Source organism: Homalodisca vitripennis, chromosome X (genome assembly GCF_021130785.1).
Source record: "Homalodisca vitripennis isolate AUS2020 chromosome X, UT_GWSS_2.1, whole genome shotgun sequence".
In the NCBI taxonomy this organism is placed as follows: domain Eukaryota; kingdom Metazoa; phylum Arthropoda; class Insecta; order Hemiptera; family Cicadellidae; genus Homalodisca; species Homalodisca vitripennis.
In genome coordinates, this window is record NC_060215.1 from 70,126,610 (window position 1) to 70,145,156 (window position 18,547).

The window sequence follows — 18,547 nt, forward strand, 5'->3', positions numbered from 1 at the left end:
AATTCGTTCTCTTTCAGACAATTCCATTAAAATGCCAAATAAAAACTGAACTACTGTAATTAGATAACTTGTTGACAGCAAATGCTTCAGAGACACTGATTAACTCGACAGGAATGATATGACCTTTGTCCATTTGTAATTCCCAAGCTTAGACCTGTTTAGTGAAAGCTCCATGCTCAACAAACTGAAACCTGTAGACCAGGATGATTAATAACACAATAATGTTTCTCATAGGCTAGTGACCTTTGTCTCTTTAAACCTTCCTGCTGACTGGAAAACACCAAGTACAGATTTCATAAGTAATCAGAGAAAGTGACTCATAAGTTTTATTCATTGTAATAAAAACTGGTAAATTTGTACTAATGAAACCAGCTTTAAAAATAAATTGTTTATTTTATTTTAATTGAACATTTAAAAAATGCTAAAAAATTAGTGTAACACATTTTTGTGGCAAGAACCATGTTAAAATTACATTGTTGAACATCAGTAAATTTTCAATACTAAAAAAATGCTCTATTTTCTGATAGAATAATTCCTTTGAGATTGCGGTTTGTGGCATTCAATTCAGTAAGCTATTACCTTTAAAATTATGTATCACAAGGTATAGGCTTTCCATTAAGAATATTCACGATACCCCTCGGCAGGACGTCCCCCGTTGGTGTGTGACATAACAACAAACATTGTTCCAAAAAGTAGATGCCCCCAATCTCTATCACTATTGTAAGAGGTTTCAAATTTTTATTTAAATTATTAAAGGATATATTTGGGTGTTTCCAGACATAATATACACCCTGTATATATATATATATATAAATAACAAACTGTGATTGTGTGCATTACTGTGAGATCAGTAATAATAATGAATAATGGTGCTCTCCTATTGTATTGTAAAATAGATATTTTTAAGATTGTGAACTTAGTTTTTTCTGTAGTGTTTGTTTTTTTCACATATTTGAAACATGGTTTAAACAAAACTGCTCACAACTTTTTATGAAATTTCACACAAAATTCATTGAGTAAATACTATTCTCCATCACCTTGAACGCACTATAATTATCTGCTAATTTCTACAACAGTAATACAAAAAATAAAGGAATGTGGTGTAGATTTCAATATTTTCTTAATAACTGTACTAGTTTGAATGTATAAGAAAAGTATAATGTAAGATGGGGAAGTAATTAGACATGACTGATGTATAAGCCTTGTTCTTGCAGATGCACTTGACCAACTTTGCACCTCAATTTGCTGGTTATCAGCAACACGATGCTCAAGAGCTCTTGACATTTCTTCTGGATGGACTCCATGAGGACTTGAATCGAATTCAGGAAAAACCTTACTCCCAAAATGAGGAAAATGAAGATGAGGATGATGCTGTAAGTAACCTAAAACATGTTCATTGTTCAGTTATGTATTAGATAAGGAGAAAAAACTATTTTACCTGTTATTACTAATTGTAATGTAAATAGTAATAATTTACTCTTAATTACAAAGCATAAAATCTTTAGTCTTATTAACTCGAAGGAAAGTGGCATGCATATTGCTAGAAACGAGTTATTTAGGTATTAAAAATTTGAATAGTGATACTAAAATAATTGGGGATCAAAGTTTAATTGGTTCAATTTATTATAAAGTGTTTGATCTGAATTGCACTTAACTCGGTTGAGGAGCTCCAATTATACAAACCTTAAGCAAACAATACTAGACCAATTAAAAGGGTTTTGCAGAGTACCATAGAAGAGTTACTATATTGTCAGAATGTAACTTCAAATAAAGATAAACAATTAATAAAGATTTGAAAAATATAGGTATATAGACCTAATTGGATTTTAATAGATTTTATATATATATATATATATATATATATATATATATAATGATATAATAGCTTGGTTTTTTAATGTTTTAGTTGCGTATTTACATTTTTGGTTATTTTCTTTTTATTTGTTGTGTTTCTTGTTTTCTTCATATTTATATTATGCTTTTTGAAGATGTGGGTATCAAATCCCACGAAATATATAGAAGCCTTATAATCTTTGTTTTTCATTTAAATAAGTGAAATAATATAACAGCCACTTGGTGAACAACCATCGTCGACACGAAGCCTTTTGGTAACAAGTCTCTCCTCTACACTTCTTATATACTAGTGTTTATTTTCCGTTAATGCTTTCAATATTTGTTTATCAAAATGAATACGCATACTAGCCAAAAGCATTTAATGAAACAGTTCAAATATCATTCATTAAAAATTGTTCAAATTAACTGTCATGTTATGTTCATTGGCACTTTATTGTCTTTCGGCCTAACCCCTCAAGGTCTCAGTTCTAAATTTCCTTACACTGGTCTACCACCTGCTATGCACGAAGCTGTTAAAATTCTAGCTATGAAGACAAGTTTTGAACTTACTAAATTAGTATTGAAATTATATAAATCCATGGCAGAAAACCATGGTAAAGAATTAAGAACCATATATGATTGTCTATTATCCCAATATGATAGTGATTCTCTTCATAATGACATTGATAATATAGTACGAAAGCTACAGAGTTTTATCACTAAAAAACTTAAAAACTTTCAAATAATTTGTTAAAAATCTGTAGAAAAAACCATAAATAATGGCGAGGAAATACCCACTAAATGGAAATGCGTCAGTGATACCGATTTTAATAATGTTATACTGCCCTTATATGACGGAACAAATTCTTGTGTTGAACAACTACCCAACACAAATGTAGACCCCATTATTGAAAAAGTAGCCAACCAAGATGCCAATAATGCCAGTGATCTTCTTGAATCGTGCATTGAAAATATATCTGACTATCAACCTAACAAAGATGAACTTCAAGTTCTTTCAAAAGGGCTCACGTTTTGTCCTACTCCAAAATTTAATGAAATAAGCCTAATAAACTACGCTCTTACCTTTTCCCAGGAATTAAGACTCAAATTTTTCTTCATCAAATAACAAAACATTTGTAATGATGAAATTCTTCCTTGCTTGAACAGGTTCAAACAAAAATCGGATTGGGAACCTCCCCCTCTCCTTGCAGATCTCCCAATTGAACAGTTTATTAACATTGTATTGTCTAATTTGTCAAACCCGGAATTTCAAAACTCTTTAAATAAGAAGAATAACTTATCCCAAAATGAAATACTAACCATTAAATCACTGAAAAACAATCGCAATATAATCATTCTCCCGGCTGATAAAGGAAGTAAGATTGTTATTTTAAATTTAAAAGATTACATTGAAGAAGCTACCACACAGTTATCTGATACAAATACATACAAGCCTCTGGAGGAAGATCCTACAGATAAATTTAATGAAGTTATCAAAAATTACCTCAAAGATTACGGTCCCAGTCAAGGTTTGTCATAAAAGAATATTCAATTATTAAGTGGCCTCGAACACCAATATTTTATTCACTCCCAAAAATCCACAAACCCATTCGTCCTCCACCTGGTAGACCTATTGTTTCTAGCTATGGGAGTCCAACAGAAAGAATTTCAGCTTATGTTGATGATCAACTGCAACTGTTTGTACAATCATTACCATCCTATATAAAAAATTATACTGACTTCATTGAAAAAATTACTACTGTTAAACAACCAATTCCTGAAAATTCAATTCTCGTAACAGTAGATGTAAATGCTCTGTACACAAACATACCACATAAAGAGGGTTTGCAGGCTGTATAGAGTGTTCTAGACGCTGGAAAAAATAATGTTATTCCATCGACCAACTTTTTGATTAATTTAATTCAATTCGTCCTTACAATGAACAATTTAAAATTTAACGACAAAAATTATCTACAAATTTCGGGTACAGCTATGGGCACCAGGATGGCTCCCTCATATGCTAACCTATTCATGGGCGAATTCGAGAAGAAATTTCTAGCCTCAAAAAATCTTCAACCATTGAAATGGGTACGTTTCATCGATGATATATTTTTCATATGGCATCATGGAATGGAATCTTTGCAAGAATTTTTGAAGAATCTTTAAGAGTTCTCTCCTTTGAAGTTTACATGGAACTATTCTGATGTTATAATAACTTTTTTAGATTTAGACATTTTCTTAGAATCAGGCTACATAAAAACAAAATTGCGTGTTTAAAACAACAAACACAATGAACTATCTAATTTTTTCAAGTTGCCATCCAATATATATAAAAAGTCTATTCCAAAAAGTTTTATCTATACGAGCCAAGAAGCTATGCAGTAATGATATAGACTTCTTAAATTACATTGATTTAAGCAACACTTTTAAACATTTAAATTACCCAGACAAAATTTAAAAAAATCAAATAAACAAACCAAAACATCCAGCAAGCTTCAATTATAAATAAAACGCAACCAAAGTTTACTACACAGTTTTTTCATGGACTACACAAAATTAACAGTATTATGAAAATTGCCTATAATGTCCTACTTTCCTCTCCAGATACCCAAACTTTTATGGCTAAAGCACCTAGAGTAATATTTCGAAAACCTCCAAATTTGAAAAACAAACTTGTCCAACCTAAACTACCTAAATTACACCAACCCGTTACTAATGGATGTGAACCGTGCAACAAGCCACGTTGTGGTTCTTGCAAAGTTATGAAAAACTCTAGGGAATTCAAAAGTAACGTAACAGGTTGAACATGTCCCATCATTGGCAAAGTAAACTGTGACTCCTCTAAGAATGTAATTTACCAAATTAATTGTAAATTTTGTAACAAACAGTACATTGGACAAACATCTAATCACCTTATAGAGTCTGAATAACAGGGCACAGATTTGATATTTTCCATAAAGACAAGGAGAAGCCATTGGCCAAACATGCTGCTGAGCACAAAAAGGACAAAATTGAAGAATGTTATGACCTTAAAGGAATTAATAAGGTCTTCCCTTGTCTTGAAGAAAATTTAAATAGATTAAAATTAAAAAATCTCGAACAAGCACATCAATTACTTTTAAAATCAAAATACCCAAATGGTTTAAATTTAAGATAAATTAACTTTTCCAAATTTCCATCTGTGCCATTTAATGATATAACAGCTGGGTTTTTGAATGTTTTAGTTGCGTATTTACATTTTAGTTGCGTATTTACATTTTTGGTTATTTTCTTTTTATTTGTTGTGTTTCTTGTTTTCTTCATATTTATATTATGCTTCCTGAAGATGTGGTGTAAATGTTATGTTTATCGATAAAAAAACTGTGTGATACAAAAAATACACAAAAGCCAATCTAGATGATGATAAATTTTAAAAAGTAGATCAAAATTGAGAATTTTGAGATGAAAATTAGAATTTTTTTAACAAATATAATGGTTCTTTTAGGTAAAAAATCTGAAAACAAGATATTTACATATCTCGATACAGATATTTCCAACATATACGTATGATGAAAATAAAATTTGCTGTTTTACTTCAAGCTATGTAAACTAAAACACATATTCTAGCTTTATATCAAAAGCTGAGCAAATCTATTTTGCACGCCATAACAGTATTGTGTTCTGAACCATGTGCACTGGATATATTTATAATAGCTTCTAATTATATGCAAGTGCTTATTGATATTTGTAATAAATAAACAATGGTTGCTTTATTGAATCTTGTTTGGTGTAGACACTAGCACGATCATCTTGGGAATCCTTTTTGCGACGCAATGACTCAATTATCATTGATCATTTTCACGGGATGTTAAAATCAAGACTGGTTTGTCCGGATTGTGAAAAGGTATCGATAAAGTTTGATACCTTTAGCACATTATCACTTCCCTTGCCAATGGAGTGTGAAAGAACAATGAAGGTAAGTCTATGTCCAGAAATAAATATTCAAAAGTTAATAGTATTATAACTTGTGCTGGGACAGTTTCAAGGTTTGTTCTGCCAGTTTTCTTAGCAGTTCTGAGACCAGCTTAATTAGCTTCTTTAAACTTGTATGTGTAATCAGAACCATATTTTTTAAATTTTAAATTAGGTATTTTTTAAATGTCTATAATGTCTGTATTTTAGAGGTGTGACATTACCCATTCAAAAATTAAGCTGGAATGAAGGATTCTTAATGGATCCATCCTTAAATAAAACACCTCAGATTTGTGTATGCTTTTTAATTACATAAACGCTCAACATTTAATTTAGTATCAGTTGATAATAATTCAATAATTGAACAACTCTTTTCTTCTTAAAAATGAATTTTCCTTGTTTGAGTTTGATTTGCTTAAAAAGTATGTAAGTATTTTGTAACCTTAACCTAGTTTCACATACACGTAGTAATGAAGGAAACAGTATTTTTTCGGACATTTGCCATCGTTCAGTGAAACTAAAAATCAGTAACACTACGTTTCGAGATCTGCAATCTGATCTCTTCTTCAGGTGGACACGTAGTAATCTTGTTTTTTTACACTCTGAAGCATAAGTGTTTGTTTGTTTTTAATACATTACTTGTATGTGAATTATTTCTAAACATATTTCATACTTCAGGCAATGTCTCAAGGCAGTTCTTGATGCCCCTGTTGCCAGTTTAACATATATGAAAAATTACTGATCCGTCTCAGCAAGCTGGTGGTTAGCAGAGACATGGTAACACTGCCTCACATGTCACACTCTTTTGGTACAGGCTGTTCCAAAAAAATATGGTGTGGATATTTAAAAATTACTACACATTGTTTGGCTGTGTGTTTATAAAAAATGTTATTTATTTTATTGTAAATGTGAAGACACTATATGCTGATTTAAGTTATTCAAAACCTAATTTAAAACTTGTATATTCATGTAGTTGAAGCTGTAAGTCTGTAATTTAAACAAAAAAAAGAATCAGTTCTGGTCGCTCCCCTTCTGTTTAGTTTACTACTGTGATCCCTTCTCCCTTTTATTTGTCAGATATCTGCTATTTTATCACAAAAATTAAGTATTTTCAGTTTATTTTTTTATATTGCTTGTGCTGTTGCTTCCTTCTTTTGATATGTGTTACTTTGTGTAGGTGTGCTACGTGCCTTATGATCAGTCAGCAAAAGTGGTTGACTTAAAGGTTGATGTACCCAAAAATGGTGTCATCAATGATTTGATGATGGAACTTAGTAGAGTGACAGGTGTAAGGACAGAAGATATGATAATATCAAAAGTGCACAACAATCACTTTCATAAATTCTACAACCATGATGACATGTTAAGGGAGATATGTGTTAAAGAAAAAATCTACATGTAAGTAATAAATATATGTAGTACTGATAAATCCTTGGTTTTTTTTTAATAAAGAAGGCAAAAGCCAAGTGTTTAATAAGAGTCATCATAGGGAAGGAAATGCAGGTTTAACTTTACCTAGTTAGGAAGTTAGTCCTAGTCTTGTCATAGAGACATTAAGTTAGAATACAAATAGAATAATTAATGCCCATTTGGAACTTAGCAACTAATGAAAGATAGATTAATATTTTTTCAATTTTAAAATATCAAGTATTGCCAAATTGCAGAAACAAGAGGTTGCACTTTCACTGATGTCTATATTGCACACAATACTATATTTAAAACATTACTGTATATATATATATATATATATATATATATATATACCGGGTGTCCCAAAAGTCCCACCCTCCCCTTATAACTTTTGAACGGAATTAAACAAACCAATATCCTTTGGGGGGGTAGTTATATAATGACAAATGATGATTTTTGAGCTACATGAGAACTTAGCCCCTCAACCCAAAATGGGGGGTTTGGGGAGTCAAGTCAAAATTTTTAAAGATCTTTATAAAAGAAGAACAATGCCACAGACTAGAGGTTTCTATCTTAATCCAGTATGAAACAACGGCTTGTCAAAGTTTTATTGAAAAGTTACGCTAATAAACACTATTTTTCTTAACTCATCTGTTCAGACTTATTCTTAATACTAAGTAGTGCAAAATTAAACTTAAAATAATTAAACTTACCGTTGAAATCTTACCTCAACCTTTTTTAAGCTGCTACGTCAATTAAAAATAATTCCTGTGTTTTTTGGAAAGTTGTAATGGTTTCCCTGGGTGTATATGTGATCTAGCAAAGAATAGTACAAACACTTTCATTTAGCTTCCGCTGTGCTAATAGAGTGCAGTGGCTTGTTTTCACAGTTTATTTCCTGTTATAATTTCTTTCAGATTCAAAACAGTAAAATAGCAAAAACAACCAGCCGATTCTATTTCATCGTTTGTTTACATGTTGTTACATTTTTTCCTTATTTGGTAAAGAATAATGTAATTGGTGGATGGGATCTTTATGGTCTGTAAGTAATAAGCGAATGACATTTATGTCATTTGCAATTGTACAGAATGGCAAAAAAATTTCAAGCAAATTTTTGGTTGAGATATTTATAATCAAAGGAATTTACTGTTTTAATCATGATACGAATAGTGATGTAAGCTGTTGGATTAATAAATACTGTGTCTGCAAGCTGTGTGTCAGTACACAATAATTCACTGCAAATACACTAAACTATAACCTAAACAAACTCAAAATAGTCAGGCGCTTGCTTATGGGATGTTAATCACAACAGGAAGCGTTAGTTCTTGGTTAATTCTACCCCTGTGTCACGGCAAGCCCTCTAAAGACGTAACAATCCATTGGACAATTAAAGTCAGTCGACCAATTATCTCAGGTCTCGGCCACTAAACAAGCGGTAAATTGTAAGCGGCAGAGCTGTAGTGACCATGATACAAGCAGTGTTTTTGTGTTTAAGCATTATTAATTCACCGAAATGGGGTCTTCAGAAGAAAGTTGTTTAACTCTTATTCTTGAGTAACATTTTGAAAATGCGTCTGTTAGATTGCACAAGCCTACAATGTAGTGTTCACTGTATAAACACTTAGGTATACAGGTATCTGTTTGATGGTTTGATAAGAGATTGCAACACAGGTTTTTTTGAGTACACCAGAATGTCAGCTGGATTTTTACTAGACCTGATTAGCACTTTTTGGAGATGAAAGTAGTGGATTTGGACAAGAAGTAAAGCCGAGAAGGGATCCTTTTGGTCTAACATGATGCACAGCAATGACAGCATGAGGACTGAGTGGCAGTAGGAAAGTTTAATGTCTGGAGTGTGGTGTACCGTCCTGCCGGTCACGTCTTTCATGGGCAATTTAGAGTATTCTTCTTACGTACGTTAAACTTTAAGTCGCCGCTCTAATGCTCACTGCTTGTATCGCAACTATCAGGTTAAAACAAAGAATGTTATGTTTTGATATCACTGTCACATCCACACCTCGACTGAACTAATTGCGTTTAGACTGGCAAAAATTTGCGCAAGTTTTATGTCCGACAGTGAAAATTGTTAGTCTAAACAGAGGCAAAACATCACGCGAGCGCTACCTCAACCAGTAATGGGTTTTTAATCGCTCTTTTTCCGAACATTGGCAAGGCAGTTGAGGTGTCCTCCATTGATAGACCTTGCAATAAATATTTTGAATGCTCTCAGTATAATATTAGGGTTTTCGCTTGACCAAATTATTTATTCTTCCTGTAACTTCCCGATTCGAGGCTACTGGAAACGTTTTTACTACTTCTCAAGTAGTTTTCGATAACCTGCGCTTCCGATAATCAGGGTTTTATACAGGGTATATACAGTTCTATGTAGAGCAATCCATAACTAAAACAACTATTATATTACAATTAACCTGCAGAAACAACAACATTTAATTTAAGGTGTACTTTTATAAAATAGCAACGAGTTGACTCCCTGTTTCTTCGTTACACATGTGAGAGAGATTAGATCATTTTCAAGCGACTTACGTGGTTTCAGCCAACGGCTCATTTCTATGTAACATTGATAATACAAGTTACGTAGTAAATATATATAATATATAATATTTTCTTAATATTCTAATTTATCACTATGCCTTGAAGAAAACTTCCTTTTTGCTCTGCTCTGTCAATTGTTTGTATTAAGTAACACCCAACAGCATGAATCACTTAGACTTAAGATTTGCTAAATCATTTGCAAATTTTAATTTTAAGCTTTTATTTCAGGTATGATGTGCCGAGAACTTTGGCAGAAAATCCTTCTGTACAGAGTACTATCCTGCCAGTGATACTTTGTGAAGTAAATGATTCAAATCGCAGTACACAAAACAAACTGTTTGGCACACCCTTTCTGCTGTCTCTTCCGCCGGGACCTATGTTATTCAAGAATTTTTATATAAGAATCTGTGAGCAAATGACAAGAACTAGCGAAGGATTTTTAAAGGCTATCAACAATGTTGGATCTCTTCCAATGGATTATGAGTCAGGTATAAAATTGTAGTCGTTACAATATTGAGATTGTTTAATAATATGATAGAATTAGTACTATGTGCATTAATTTTTATTATTCTATCTAGATATTGATTTCTGTCTCTATAAATATCTCTATCTGATTGCTGAAAACTATCCTGAAAGCAATATTTCCATCTGATAAAACTTAAACTACTTTTTTAAAGAGCAGATGTCATGAGTTGAGGCTTTATGTATTTAATAAATATGTATTCAGCTTTAGCCAATTTTAGCCTTTTATATATCACCTAAAAATAATATTGAACTCAGTATAAAAGACAACTTGGGTAAATTTGAAAATTGTTTGGACGAATATGCTTTGATTGTAAATTAGTAGGAAATATGTGTATTAAATTTGGAGAAAATCTGAATATAAATATGTTTACATTAAAATAGTTTGTAATATAAAAACTCAACAAAAAGTTTGGTACACATATAGTTTGCTTGTTTTTATGATCACCTGTGTAGAAAATACTTGATTTCAGTAATAAAAGAATAAATTTGCTTTAATTGCTTACTTATTATTTAACTGTAAATTACATGTTTTGGGCAAAATCCACCTACTTTGAAACAATTCATAAATTCCAGAAACAAGTAGTATGAATCATGTTTAGTTTTTAAAACTGAGTCTTATAAAAGTGTAGTCAGAATTAAAATAAACGGTGCCATATTATGAAAACAAAAGCTAAAACAGTATTTTATGGGCTCAGAAAGTACACAACCACAGTGTAAGAAATAAAACAAATTTCGATTTTCATAGAAATACTGAACATACAAATTTACAAGTAGGCACAAGACTGAATAATGCTTCATTTCCATATAATAATTGTGGATAACCAGGTTTTTTAAAACCATTTATAATATTTTTCTCAAACACTCAATTGTATTAATGACAAGAAAAATGTGAATGTGTTTTAATGTTATTTTAACTGTTGTTATATTAAAGTGTTACAAAACCAGTATAACACACACACACACACACACACACATATATTTGTTTCTCATTAAACTTCATTCTGATACTAATTTTAACTACGGATCAATACCATATAAAAACAGCAATAATTGATAAATTCACATTGACACTCCATTCCATTATTCTCATACCAGTTTATTGAACAGTTGTTTAAAGTTTAAAAATGAAGATGTTAACTCCAATTAACATTTTTTATGCATGCTAAATATTCCTTATTTCAAATTTTGAACTCAATTCTCATAGTATACCAAATTATTTTTAGTTTAAGGTAGTGCCTAAAATTGATTTTTTAACATTTTATTAGGATTCAACTTATATTGATTGTATAGATGCATATAAACATCATATCAATTTCTGTATGACAGAAAAAACATGTTAGATGTATTAGGCCTAGGCATAATTAAATGTGCAACTCTTGGAGTATAGGCCTATTAGAATTAGTTGATGGCAAGTCGACATCTAAGTAAGTGTTCGGAGGATCTGTGGTATCATTTTCATTATCAGTTAAGTTTTATCATAAAATAATATGTTGTATTTAACATATATAAACTACTAAAAATCACTAAAACTACTTAACATTATCATCTGAATATTCATCTCAGACTGCATCTATTTTGCTACGATCAAAATAAACCTGTTTCAGGTTATGAACAAACTTAAACATGATTAAATTGCATAATGAAACAAAGAAATCCCTGTTTGCAAAGAAAGGATAAAAATAAATTATAGTTACAGAAATCTTGAAGGAAGTAAACACTAGCATCAGACAACACGGTTGACCAGACCGCGATTGTAATTAGTGTCTCAAAGATTATATCATGTATCAAACAATATGTTAAGATCGATTTCTATTCGGTTTACAGTGAAATATTCAGTGTATGATGTAACAAATGGTAGCTAAACAGTAGGTGGGTCAGTCCCACCATGCCGGATCTCAAAGAAACAATAAGAATAAGAATAAGCTTGATATTGGTTTATTTTTCTCCCACAAAAAGATGCCACTTGACAGATCGCTTCTTGATCAATGTTTCTAGTTCTATTCTCTCTCTGTATTAATTTTTAATTAACTTTCAATGTTTTTATTAATATCAATAAGTTATTGGACTAGCCACAAATTTAGAATAACAGAATATCAAGCTATAAAGCTCTAACACAATTTGTTAATGTCAGAATTGTTAGTGGAAAATTCATAATTCATAAATGATGACATGATTGTGATATCGAATTAGTCATCTACCATTTATAGAATATCACCATTTATAGTTTTCCATTACTGGTACCTGTTACCTGATATTATTTTTAATTGGTTGTACAAAAACCCATTCTCGTATGCTATATTATGTCTTAACCTCCAGTTTGAAAATATTAATGTTGCTTCAAAAAAATAAATATATAACAGGATTTGTTACTAAACCAGCACTTTCAAGTGTCACATACAGCCTCAACAGTGTTATCCGTTTATTAATAATTAATAGTAAATTGCCAAAAATAACTACTTTACATGCTTATATTTCCTCATGGAGGAAACATTATTTTTTCATTTTTCCGTCTTCATCTTTTGTAAAGGGTGGTGAATATGATTTTTTTAAATTAACTGCACCAAAGAATGACTGCACCACTAAAATTTGTTTATTACATCACAGGATTGTGTGAGTGAGAAAGCGATAGCCTATTTCAATGTAAAGACATGACCACTGTGTGATAGAGCAGATTGGCATGTTTCGGGCACTTATTGTTGTAACACTCACTCAATTAGTAAAGTAATTTTGTAAAGTTCAATACAAATGAACTAATTATACATGTTAAATGGATGTGAACTAGGCTGTTTCTAATTTAAATCTTCAATGGTGTGTGCTTGACTCTAAGTCCTCCCTGAATAAGATATAAACTACTCATCTGTTAAGAGCATTGAATGCCAAAATATCTTTCTTGGGTTTTTTGTCAATTAAGAAGTTATTTTGCTTTGTTTACTCTAGCCAGTGGTGACAGCACTTCCAGATCAAATTCCACCACATACCTGTTCAAACCAGTCTTTGTAGAAATGGACTCGTCCAGTAATGTACTAAATATTGACACTTCAGAAGATACTATTGTTCAAATACCAGGTAAAAGTTTAAAAATATGAATGTTATCAGCTTAAATGTATTAAAAGCTAAAGAAAGAAAAATAGTATGAACTTTAAAATTTTCAATTAAAATCATAAAATTTGTATAGAACAAACATTCTTGTTTTGCAACAAAACAAACATATTATTTGATTATGAAATATTAGATATGTAGGCTATGTATGGCAATAGGCTGTAATTTAAATTCCACACTTTTAGAAAAATACAAGTGAGTCACAAATTTGGCTGCTGCAATTAATGTGGAAGGTTAGGATTCCATGTTCTGCAGGTCAGAAATTCCCCAATCAGTAGATATGGTGATGTAAGAACCATCTCATGAGCTTTGTCTTGAGGTTTGCATCTTTCTTAATGTCAGAAAACAGGGAATTGAACAACTTAACCCCAGGATGGTTGCTCTTCAAATCAGGCTGTGTGATGCACTGGTAGATAGAATTCTGTTGCATGGTGTGTTTTGTATTTGTATTCCCATGTTTATATGTTATAGCATCATATATGTAAATGGTCACCAAAGTCAAAATTTACAACTCTACAAAAGCCTGATTAGGGAAATAGACTTAAAAATATTATTTTGTTTTGTAATTTAATTATATAAAGTTATACAAATAAAACAACTGCAGTTACTGTAGAATTTAAAAGTTTAAATTAGCCATCCTTATCTCTTAGTGAAAAGTAGTATTTCCTTTTTGTCATAAGTGTATGTTAAATACACAGGTATTTAAAAAAAAGAAATTTTTATATAGTAGACTCCCGCTTATCAGAGTCCTGATAACCGAGGCCTTCGAAGTAAAAAATTTTTTTTATAGACCAAGCAGTTGCAGTACAATAATAAGATACTGCGTGTATGACTAGCGGCAATATCTATTTGTGATGCGTGTACTCTGGCTGTTGCTAGGTAGAGTAGTACATTTTTAGAATTTCCATCCTCTTGGTGACGTAACAGTTGCTGATATATGATAGGTCCACCGACGTTTGTTTGAAGGAGGCTCGTCTGAGCGTATTCTATAGGAATGAACTTAAACTGAGTGACACTGTAACGTTGCCATATTTCTGGAACACCACAGATGTTTCTACTAGTCAGTTCAAGTTAAGTTGCACAAGTTATTTGAACGTGTTCGTTTCGTTTGTTATTTTTGTTACTGCGGTCTACCCGTATTTTAGCTGTGGAAAGTGTACAGTGTTAGTGTTACAGCATGAGTGAAAACGAAAAAGGCGTGTGATTTCTCTAGAAGAAACAATGAAAGCATTAACACATTTGGCAATGGCGAGACAATTAAAATGGTGGCTGCAGATCTAGGGGTTGGTGAAGTGACTGTTGGTGATTGGAGACAGAACCGACAAAACATTAAGAAATTTGTTAATAAATGTGTGAGTGGGGATAGCAGTTTATTGTGGTTAAACAATGAAGAAAGGCGAATATGAGCTGACATCAGAAGCCTTAATTTTATGGTTTACTCAAATGCGGAGTTTGGGCAGTCCTATAACCGGCGTAATACCTCAAGCGAAGGCAATAGAATTTCATAACAAGTTTAAGGCTGGTGATGGAAGTTTTATAACCAGCGATGGATGGTTAGACAGGTGGAAAAAGTGGTGCGGTATTAGACAGCTTAATGTTGTTTGTGAAAAATGATCAGAATTATTTTTAGAAACTAAAAAAGTTTCAAAATAAATTGGCAGAAGTTGTTTAGAAATCTGGTCTAACATCTGACCAAATATTTAACTGCGATGAGACTGGGCTCAATTTTTATATGCTTTTTGTAAGTTTTGACTAAAACTTTGGCAGCTAAATCTGAAAAATCTACTCCAGGATTTAAGACGAGCAAAGAGCATGTTACAATCTCAGCATGCTCCAATTCATCAGGAACATATAAACTGAGACCTCTACTGATTGGAACGGCTCACACAACCCAAGGCCTTTAAACACATCAATTTTAACTGTTTGCCCACCATATACTGAAACCAAAAAAGTGCATGGATGAACAGCCATATATTTAAGAAATGGTTTTATGAAGAGTTTGTCCCCGTTGTGGAGGTATTTAAAAAAACAGAAAACTTCCCCTGAAAGCAATCGTATTTGATGGACAATGCACCTTCACACCCCGATGAGGACGAGCTTTGTAGCGGTGATACTAAAGCCATGTTTTTACCCCCTAATGTGACCTTGCTACTACAGCCCCTAGAACAATCAGTACTTGAGACCATGAAAAAAAATACAGGCATAGACTTCTACAAACGCTTATTTCACGTTAGACAATGGGATGAGTGTTAAAGAATCTCTGAAAAAAATAACAACCAAAGATGTAGTTTTTTGGATTGCAACAGCTTGGGACGGATGTTAAAATTTTCAGTAGTTCAGTTTTAATGATTAGTGTTTTGTATAGTTTTTTATTAAGTGCATGTTTATAGAGTTAGTGAAGTTGAGAAACAACATGTAGATTGTGATTCCTGACTTAGGCGTGCCACAACGCTTTGGTAAGATTTGTTTATTTTAACCTAGTTTGTAAAATTATGTATTAGGTTAGTTCTTTACCTGAAGAAGAGATCAGATTGCAGATCTCGAAATGTAGTGTTACTGATTTATTGTTTCACTGAACGATGGCAAATGTCCGTAAAAATCCTGTTTCCTTCACAATCCTTCCATCGTCAAAAATAACCTTCAAACAAATAATTGATTTTCGGTACGGACCCGGAACCAGTAAACAAATCAAAGACCTTGAGAGCTTGCATCTTAAGTTAACTAAACACATTAATCATTTAACTTTTTTTGCATAAATGTAAGGTTGAAAACCTTATGCCTATAGGGTTAACTCTAAAAACTTCTTTTCATAGTAGGAAAGCCAGTAAAATTTTGTCTTCTGCTTCTAAATCTTTACTTAAAGAAAGAATTGCATATTATCATCGTGAAAGATTCCTCCTCCAAAATAGTATTGAGTGTAAAACAACTGAATTAAAAACAATGATCGGTACAGAATTCAACAACATTCTCGAAAGCATCCAAAATAGATGTAAACAAGTTTCTGAAACAGATAAGAAAAAAAATTGGTACCAGACCTCTAGCTGCAGTAATTTTTAAGATAGCTGAAGAAATACGCAAAATTCGGTGTCCAAAAACAAGTTTCATTTAGGTTTCAAGTAGATTAACTTTGTTAAATGTGTAACAAACACGTAACATTTTTTAACAAAACTTGTAAAGAATTAATTTCTTAAGATAATGATGTAAAATAAGCCAAATTGCGTATTTCTTCAGCTATCTTAAAAATTACTGCAGCTAGAGGTCTGGTACCAATTTTATTCAATTTGCATAATATACATTAAATTTTACGTCCTGGGTAACGCCCAAAATAATTTAATAGGGCTCCCTTTTAACGGTGGCACTGAAATCTGGGCGAAATCTTTCACCCTGTATAGCTCGCTAACTAAGCGTTTCTGGACCTATGTATATATAAACTTTTTTCATTATTTTCACCGTAAGAACAAGTCCTGACAGTTTCTTCTCCGTTTCTTCATGGGACACTCTGTATAATAGTCTTTAAAATCCAACATGTTTGTTGTTATTTATAACCTATTTAACATTGTCTCTGGATTATTCGAGTTTTCTTTATCCGAGGTAGTCCTCCGACCCATTTACCTCCGATAAGCGGGCTTCTACTGTACTGTGTAAAAGATTGCTCTAAAGTAAAATTAAAATAAATAATAACTTGTACTTTGATATTGAACAGAAAACTATGGACGAGAAGTTTTGGCTCTACAGGTTGAGAGGAAAGTTCACAAAGAGTACTACAATGAGGAAATTCCTCTAATTAGAGATCATTGTGACACCTTAAAACATTCAACAGTTCCAACTATTGAGGACTGCCTTAACCTGTTCACCTCCACAGAAAAACTAGGAACAAACAATGCCTGGTAAGTTTCTTTCTACATATTAAAATTTAGTTAGGTTTTTGTTATGTATTTAATCTTAGAGTTAGCGATTATCCCTTTAAGGGTTGTAAAGGATGAGTTTCAGTTTTTAAAATTAAACTACAAGAGCTGAACACAAACTTTTTTAACTAGAGTTTTATTTTTTTGTTTACCTTAGAGTTGGTGATTGTCCCCGCGTCATAAGGTTATGTTCAGCTCTGGTGGAAAGAGTGTGATATTGAGCAGTTATATAATCAAACATTAACACTATGGGCTGGTTCACAAGCTCAGGATTCCGTAAATCACGATTGTTGTTAGTTCCAAAGCTAAAATTATCTGCAAACTAAATATTGGCTTCATGAGCTCAAAACCAAATCTGAAGAAATATCTTACTCCTGACTCGACTCTTGTGCTCTGGTCTGTTGTTTTGTTGATAAACTACAGCCTTAACTATAGGTTATAAGGGATTGAAAAAGACTTCTTGATTACATAATTTACTTTTTTATAGTTGTAGTATAGTTAATATTAATTTTAATTTATAACAATAAATTTGGTTGTTTACAGTGAGTAGCTATGTAACGTGGTTAGGAGTAAAATTAATATGTTTTATTGTTAAATACGCAGTTGCTTTTATGAAATTTATTTTCACTCATAACTTCATTTCACTAATGTTAAGCTTTACACCCACAATTAAATTAACTCATGATGTATTATCCAAAGTTCATAATGTCCTTTTAGATTTATTAAAATTCAAAATCATTACAAGTAATTAAATTCATCTTAATTTGGCATAACTATTTTAAATGTATGGCACATTTATTGTTAACCCACTTTGATTGTTGAAGTTTGTACACATTGTAATATTTTAAGTAAACATTTTTGTATGTTCGTTGTCCATGTAATTGCTAGGTTTTTATTTGCCTTCAATATTGCAACTGTGTTTGAAACAAACTCTTTATATCCACAAGCCTATACAATAATTATAAACTATCCTTTTAAAAATCAGAGTAAGCAAATCACAGACCAAAAAATTTGCAACTGTATTTGAAACAAACTCTTGCTATCCACAAGCATATACAATTACTATCCTATCCTTTTAAAATCAGAGTAAGCAAATCACAGACCAAAAAATTAATTAGACTGCACATAGAGTGGAAAGTGAAAAATAGGTCAGAAGTATTTCACCGATGAGGAGTGTGGATGATCTAACGAGAGACACACCTCTTTATTCCACTAATGTTACTATTGTAAATTATTATTATAAGTAATATTGTGCACACTTTAACAATGGT

General features: G+C 31.8%; 1 protein-coding gene across 2 annotated transcripts in view; it reads left to right on the forward strand.

The window, feature by feature from the left end:
* LOC124369159 (ubiquitin carboxyl-terminal hydrolase 4-like) overlaps nt 1-18,547 on the forward strand; it is a 96,153-nt gene that overhangs the window by 57,967 nt on the left and 19,639 nt on the right. For both annotated transcript variants that reach the window (XM_046826949.1, XM_046826948.1), the window contains exons 8-13: nt 1,215-1,373; nt 5,606-5,788; nt 6,962-7,182; nt 9,976-10,235; nt 13,210-13,338; nt 17,075-17,258. In XM_046826949.1, coding sequence (XP_046682905.1) covers nt 1,215-1,373; nt 5,606-5,788; nt 6,962-7,182; nt 9,976-10,235; nt 13,210-13,338; nt 17,075-17,258 — 1,136 coding nt within the window. The remainder of the gene's footprint in view (nt 1-1,214; nt 1,374-5,605; nt 5,789-6,961; nt 7,183-9,975; nt 10,236-13,209; nt 13,339-17,074; nt 17,259-18,547) is intronic.